Genomic DNA, 7,723 nt, shown 5'->3' with positions numbered 1-7,723 from the left:
CCTCAGCCTCCCAAAGGCGCGGGATTACAGGCTGAGCCACCGAGCCCGGCTCAGATTTCTGAATTTGACAGAAGAAAAAGAATCAAGAAAACAAATGAAAGCTAGCTTCCCATAGAGTTACAGCTTTTGATTTATGCTCCCTAAGGACCTGCACAACACACCTACCATCTATTATCACCATCATTTCATAAAAGAAACTACATTTTCATTCTTTTCAAAAGAGAAAGGACATCATCTGAATAAAAAACAATAATTCCTGAGAAAGGGTAGTCATTGACTTTATACTGACAAACATTCCTCTGTCTTTATTTTTTTGTTGAGCTGTGAACTAGTGAAAATGTCACCCTGGAGATGACTCTGCTTCTAATCCCTCTGAATCATCTGAGAGCAGAACCGGAAGAAATGTGCTTTGGGTATAGCAGGAGGGAGTTAGGTTACAGCCCAGAGAGAACAACATTGTTTGGAGTTCTTTAAAGGACAGGTGAATACCACATTTGCTTAGGATGTCAGGGTTGCAGAGTCAGCTCCATGGGTTGGAGGGGATGGTGACTCTGGGTCCCACTCTGGAGAAGGGCAGACAGGGACCTCGTCCTGAGGATCCATTCTCATAACCACCAAAGTAGCCTTGGAACCTAAAATGACAGTTCCCGTCAGGAAGTCGTTTCCTGGCCCAAGTTCAGGGGATGTAATGAGGGGTTCGTGGCAATGGGGAGGCCTCTGTGGGCATCTCCTCACCCCTCATTGCAAGGAGTGTCCATGTAGTCACTCACCTTGGATGCCAGGAATGACTCTTTTTTTTTTTCTCACCTCCTCCCCCACCCAGGAATGACTCTTAAGGAGGGTTGAGGATGGAAGACAGGAAGCGAATGGCTGCCCAGGTATTGCCTGTTCCCTGCTCGCTGCCTAGGCTGTGATGGACCACTGCTGGGAGTGGACAGGCGTGGCTGGCTGTGGCATCATCGAGGATGCTGTTTCCCTGTTTCTCCTTCTCCCTCCACCCTAAGTGTAGCCCAAGACCCAGAGCCTGGTGTCTCTACTCTCCCCAAAAGAGCTCAGAACTGGGCCGGTGAAGCCCTGCTCTGGTGCCATGCTCTCAGCACTGCCTCTGGCTTGGGGCTTGTCACCTCCCTGTTCTGGACCAGAGATTAGGGCCAGAGAGTGTGGGGAGACTCTGGTGGGGAGGAGGGAAAGACCCCCAAATACCTAAACCAGTCTCACCTATCCCATCCTAGTGGTGGAAATCCAGGCCTCCAAAGGTGGGCTTCAATCCTTGAGGGATGGCATTTTCTGGTTCCAGAGGCCACCTCAAGCCTCAGCCCACCTATGGGGATACTGAGAGGCAGGACTTCCAGATGTAGGTCCCTCCATGCCTGAAAGGCACAGACCTACCGACATTTTAATCCTGGAGTCTTAGAATGGTAAATCTGGATCCCTTCAGGTTATAAATGCAGACACTGAAACCCAGGCAAGGGCAGTCCCTTCTTCCTCCAGGGTCACTCTGACTCGATGATCTAGGACCCAGTTTCTAGACTCTGTTCTCAAGCCCTCAAAGAATGACACAACATGACTCCAGCACCGAGTAAGTGCAGGGTCCTGTGGCGGATGCTAGCAGTGCAAAGACAACTGCCCTTAAGAGCTTCTGGTCAAACAGGTAAGCACCAAGACAACAAGGCAGATGCTGGAAAATGGCGGATTTGCCTCAGGACTCTGTGCACACTTTAAAAGATGCTTCTGGCTGGGCCTGTTGGCTCACACCTGTAATCCCAGAACTTTGGCAGGCCAAGATGGGAGAATTGCTTGAGCCCAAGAGTTCAAGACCACCCTAAGCAACATAGTGAGATCTCGTCTCTACAAAAAAAGTGAGTCAGGTGTGGTGGTGTGCCTGTAGTCTCAGCAACTTAGGAGGCTGAGGAGGAATTATCACCTGAGCCCAGGAGGTCAAGGCTGCAGTGAGCTGTGATCGTGCCGCTGCACTCCAGCCAGGGTGACAGAAACCCCCACTTGAAAAAAAAAAACGCCGGCCAGGCTCGGTGGCTCAGCCTGTAATCCCAGCACTTTGGGAGGCCGAGGTGAGTGGATTGCCTGAGACCCACCTGGGCAACTTGGTGAGACCTCATCTCTACGATAAATCAAAAACTAGCTGGGCGTGGTAGCACATGCCTGTAGTTCCGGCTACTTGGAAGGCTGAGGCGGAAGGATCGCCAGAGTCCGGCAGGTTGAGGCTGCGGTGGCCGGGAGCGGCCACTGCACTCCAGTCGGGGCGACTGAGTGAGACTCCAACTCAAAAAAAAAAAAGAAAAAAAAAAGCCACGTGGGGTGACTCAGCCTGTAATCCCAGCACTTTGGGAGGCCGAAGTAAGTGGATTGCCTGAGCCCGCGGGTTCGAGACCCGCCTGGGCAACTTGGCGAGACCTCATCTCTACAATAAATCAAAAAAATCAGCCGGGCGTGGTAGTGCATGCCTGTAATTCCGGCTACTCAGAACGCTGAGGCAGAAAAATCGCTGGAGCCCAGCAGGCCGAGGCTGAGGTGGCCGGGAGCATGCTACTGCACTCCAGTCTGGGTGACAGAGTGAGACTCCAACTCGAAAAAAAAAAAAACTAAAAAAAAGAAAAAGATGCTCCCCTCCTTTTCATTCCCCAACAGGGGAAGGGAGCCCCATCTGGAGAGATACCCAAGACCTGGGTGTAGAACTATAGGGAAAAGATCACAGATGGGAGCACCCAGGGCAGTAAAGGAGTGGGGCTGTCAATGGGCACATCCCAAACACCCCTCCCAGAAACGCCCAAAGGACCCAGCCCAGAAATGGACCTCTTCTGCCCTCTAGTGGGAGAAAGGCAGCATCTGGCACTGCCTGCTGGGGTCCCACCAACCCAGCTCCCCCAAAGAAGGGGATGGGAAGGACTCCCCTGCCCCCCTACCCCTGGGTCTTGTGTTTCATCTCCTGCAGCCTCTAAATCTAAACCTCCTTTTTCTCGAGTACCCCCGGCCACCCCATTTCCTGACCACCACCCTCCATCCCATCGTCTCCCCAGTTTCCTTTGTTGCCTGGGTTCCGATTCTGGTACTCTGGCTCCTGACCTTGCCAGAGTTCTGGTTCCAGAAGGCCCTTCCCAGGTGCCTTGGGCCTAGCTCCCGCCCGGGGCCCAAGGCAACGCTGAAGCCATGGGCAAGAGCATCTCCCGATACCTGGGGCAAGTGGACATCCGCAAAAGTCTAGTGAGCCTGGCCACAGGCGCTGGGGCCATCTACCTGCTCTACAAGGCCATCAGGGCTGGCATGAAATGCCAACCGCCCCTCTGTAACAACTCACCCATCTGCATCGCCCGTGAGTGTCCGGGTCCTGGGGAGAGGGCTCTGCCCCAGGAGGCGCCTGCTCCCGAGGCCTCCACTGTGGGAGGGCCCAAAGGTGACTCCTCCATGTTCCTTTCTTCCTCTTTCCTCTACCTTCCTCACGCCCACCCTGCAGCGCCCTGGGCAAGGCCCTGCTAGAGACACTGGTTCAGGGTCCCTGGGTTCCACTCGGGGGAATCCTCAGACTCTCCTGACAGGTCTCCAGATACAGCCCTTACTCTGGCTCCCAGGATTCCACTTCTTGGAAATGTGCTATCAGCAGCTCCCCCGCTCCCCTTGCTGTTCCAGGAAAGGGAGCATTGGAGGACCTGCCTGCCCAGAGCGTATGGCACTTCTGGGCAAAGTAGAAAAATACTCCCCTTCTGCAAGACTCTCTGTTGCCATCTGCTGGAATATCGGTGCATATGCCCCCTGTGATGAAATACTATTTGTTACGGCACGTGCCAGAGAACTGTCATAGTAAATAGATAAATCTATGATGCGATGTTGTGGACAGTACAACATGAGATGGGGTGCCCTTCTGCAGTGCACACCTTGTTCAAGTGTACCTGGTGGTCCCACATGCAGCGAGAAGGCTTCTTTTCAGAAAAGGCCAGGCAGCCTTGTCCCCAGGTCCCCCGCTTCCCAGCCCCATTCTTTCATTACTCCTGAGTCCACAGCCTGAATGGGGCTGGGGTGGCTGTCTAGGCCTGGCGATCGAGCGAGAGCGGCACGGGCGGGACTCAGGCGAGATCCGGAGGCTCCTCAATTCTTTGGAGGTCAAACAGGACGAGTACGCCAGGAGCATGATCCTGCACAGTATCACGCGCTGTGTGTACCTGCTGGAGGCTGAGGTGAGGGAAGGGAAGAGACCCAGGGTCTCTCTCAGCCAACCCGGCCCCGGGGGGTTACAGCTGATCCCTGCCCCTTGACTGGACAGGCTGCGTCCTGTCTCTGTCCGGCTGATGACGTGAGGGGTGTGCTGAGGGGTCATGGTGACTCGGGGGACAGTGGGCCCCGGACACCCGCTTCTCCTGCCTTTTCTGTCTCTCCCCACATACTCCAGGCCTCTGCTTGTACAACTGATGACATCACTTTGGTGGGCTACATGCTGGATGACAAGGACAACAGTGTCAAAATCCAAGCTCTGAATACACTTAAAGCTTTCTCAGGCATCCGAAAATTCAGGCTCAAAATCCAGGTGAGCCCACGGGCAATTAATTGGCGATGAGACACGGGATGTCCAGGATCCTTGGGTCTCTTAGTTGGCATAGGATACGTGGCCACACTCCAGAAATTTCTTTGGATCCGAGTTTGTAACCCAGAAATAAATGGGAAAATGGCAGCCGGATTCACAGCAGGGTCATGAAAGCCTTTGAATCTCAGGATGAAACTGAATCAGCGCACTCGTGGTATCTCTAAACCCCAAACAGCAGAAACGCCCCCGCCCCAGGTTCTTTCTGACACCAACCAATTCTCGCCACCAGCTGGGTGTCCAGCAATTCAATTCACTTCTGACACTGTAGTTAGAGCAGACCCCACAGGTTAAGGGCTCAATTCCATAAGGCTGTCCCTACTTCAGACATCAATCACGAGTCTGACTTCTGACCATCCAGCTATAAATTGGGGTTTTCTACCACTCTCTTTTTAGGTTTGATAATTTGCTAAGATGGCTCACAACACCGAGGAAGGAACTTTGCTTACTGTTACTGGTTTGCTATTAAGGACATGACTTAAAACAGCCAGATGGGAGCGATGTCCAGGGCATGGTATGGGAGAAGGGGACACAGAGCTTCCAGGCCCTCTCTGGGCATGCCCCCCTCTCTACACTCCAAATCCCATTGGTTAGAAGTTTTTTATTTTATGGTTATAGTTTTGAGTCAGGCTCTCACTCTGTCACCCAGGCTGGAGTGCAGTGGCATGATTACAACTTACTGCAGCCTCAATCTCCTAGGCTCAGGGAATTCTCCCACCTCAGCCTTCCTAGTAACTGGGATTATAAGTGCACAACCATGCCTGGCTAACTTCTTGATTTTTTTGTAGAGATGGGTTCTTGCTATGTCGTCTAGGCTGGTTTTGAACTCCTAGGCTCAAGTGGTCCTCCCACCTCGGCCTCCCAAAGTGTTGGGACTATAGGTGTGAGCCACCACACCTGACCTGGTTAGAAGTTTTTAATGAAGGCCTCATTGTGTAGGCATGATTGATTGAATCACTGGTCATTGGTGATTGAACTCCATGCCCAGTCCCTCTCCCTTCTCCAGAGGTCAGGGGCGGGGCTGAAGACCCCAACCCTCTAATCTTGCCTCTGTCATTTGGTGACCAGCCTCTATCCTGAAGCTATCTAAGGGTTGCCAAGATGTCTTGCTAGCATGAACTCTGGATGTGATCCAGAGGGGCTTGTTAAGAGTAACAAAGACACTAATAACACTCAGGAAATTCCAAGGGTTTCAGGAGCTCCGTGCCTGGAACCAGTGACAAACATCAAAGGTGTTATGCCATGCCCCCACCCCCACCCCCATGCCTATGTCCATCAGAGGCTGACGGCTGGACTACCATTGCCTTCACTACCACCCTGCAGACAAAACATAAACCTGCAAATGTCACTTCCCTCATCATGCCCCCAAGCTTACCTGTTCCCACACCTCTCCTCTCTGCTTTCTTGCTGATCCCTGAAAAAATGGCTTTCTCCCTGTCTGTGGGAGTGCTAGTCTCGTTTTCTTTTATTTGGAATCAGAGTCTCACTCTGTCATCCAGGCTGGAGTGTAGTGGCTTGATCACAGGTCACTGCAGCCTTGACCTCCTGGGTTCAGGCGATCCTTGTGCCTCAGCCTCCTGAGTAGCTGGGACTACAGGTGTATACCACCACTTCTGACTAATTTTTTTTTTTGAGTTGGAATCTCACTCTGTTGCCCAGGCTGTAGTACAGTGGCACACTCATGGCCACCACAGCCTCGACCTGGGCTCAGGCGATCCTTCTGCTTCAGTCTTCCAAGTAACTTTAACTATATAGTATACCACTATACCCAGCTATTTGTTTGTTTGTTTGTTTAACAAGGTCTCTCCATGTTGCCCAGGCTGATCTCGAACCTGTGGGCTCAGGCAATCCTCTTGCTTCTGCCTCCCAAAGTGCTGGGCTTACAGTTGTGAGCCACTGCTCCTGGCTGTCTGGCTCATTTTTTTATTTTTGTAGAGACAAGTTCTCACTGTGTTGCCCAGGCTGATCTTGAACTCCTGGGCTGAAGCAGTTCTCCTGCCCTGGCCTCCCAAAGTGCTAGGATTACAAGCATGAGCCCCTTCACCTGGCCTAGTACTAGTCTCAGTCCTGCATCTCACCCCTTCCTTGAGGGTCTCTCTCCTTGCTTTCCCCCTCTGCCTGAGGTGGTCTCCCTGACTCCTTCCCATTAGCACTCAGCATGCTCCAATCTCTCCCATCTTATGAAGCAAAATGGAAAACATTCTTCCTTTACCTCCTAATCTCCCCCTGGCAAACAGTCTGTCTCTCCCAAATTAAAAATAAAATATTTAACACTTACAAATATTATATATATGTAAGGTAGAAAGAATAACAATAAAGCAGAACACACATCACCAGACCCATCCTTTTCACTGTTCAGTAGTGTTCTATTTTATGAATACCTTGCCATCTGCCCATTGCTTCCTGGTGCTTGCTGCACCCACCACATCGTGTGAACTTGTTCTTTGTGTGCCTGGGATAATTTCTCTAGGGTGTGTATGCAGGAGTGAAATGGCTTGGTCAAAGGATGTGGCCAACTTTTCCAGAAGGATTGTATCTATGCACACCTCCACCAGCCCTGTGTCATAACCTCACTAACACTTGATAATTTCACACTTAAAAATTTTTAATGTCAAACTCTTTGGGGGATGTTAGGTCAGTAAGCTGAGCTGGTGTTGCAGGCATGCAGAGATTTGCATAGAAAATAAATTGGAAAAATAGTTTATCCAGGAAGCAGATCAGAAAGAGAGCATATCCACTTCCCTGAATTGAGAAGGGAGCCAGATGTTTAAAGGAAATGCCCAGGGCTAGGAGTTTATACAATTTAAGCATTGGCTGGGATTGGTGGCTCTGCCTGTAATCCCAGCACTTTGGGAGGCCGAGGCGAGTGGATTGCCTGAGCTCACGGGTTCGAGGCCAGCCCGGGCAACTTGGCAAGACCTCATCTCTACAATAAATCAAAAATTAGCTGAGTGTGGTAGTGCATGCCTGTAGTTTGGGCTACTTAGAAGACTAAGGTAGAAGGTTCGCCTGAGCCCAGCCTATCGACACTAGGGTGGTCAGAAGGATCACTTGGCCCAGCAGGTCAACTCTGGGGTGGCCATGAGTGTGCCACTGCACTCCAGCCTGGGTGACAGTGAGACCCCCAACTAAAAA

At 51.5% G+C, this 7,723-nt stretch overlaps 1 protein-coding gene across 5 annotated transcripts in view; it reads left to right on the top strand.

The window, feature by feature from the left end:
* ARMC12 (armadillo repeat containing 12) overlaps positions 1–7,723 on the top strand; it is a 24,068-nt gene that overhangs the window by 2,190 nt on the left and 14,155 nt on the right. For 2 of the 5 annotated variants that reach the window (XM_021706698.1, XM_021706699.1), the window contains exons 1-3: positions 3,088–3,328; positions 4,042–4,187; positions 4,400–4,534. In XM_021706698.1, coding sequence (XP_021562373.1) covers positions 3,166–3,328; positions 4,042–4,187; positions 4,400–4,534 — 444 coding nt within the window. In that variant the 5' untranslated portion in view covers positions 3,088–3,165. Of the gene's footprint in view, positions 1–98; positions 482–823; positions 1,652–3,087; positions 3,410–4,041; positions 4,188–4,399; positions 4,535–7,723 lie in introns of those variants that run through there. The other 3 variants (XM_008073549.2, XM_008073550.2, XM_021706697.1) reach the window with 3 other exon arrangements.

The sequence above is a fragment of the Carlito syrichta genome, unplaced genomic scaffold (assembly GCF_000164805.1).
Source record: "Carlito syrichta isolate Samal-C Ts95f unplaced genomic scaffold, Tarsius_syrichta-2.0.1 Scaffold315942, whole genome shotgun sequence".
NCBI classification, from domain to species: Eukaryota; Metazoa; Chordata; class Mammalia; order Primates; family Tarsiidae; genus Carlito; species Carlito syrichta.
Note: the sequence above shows the minus strand (reverse complement) of the source record. Positions and strands in the feature narration are given on the sequence as shown.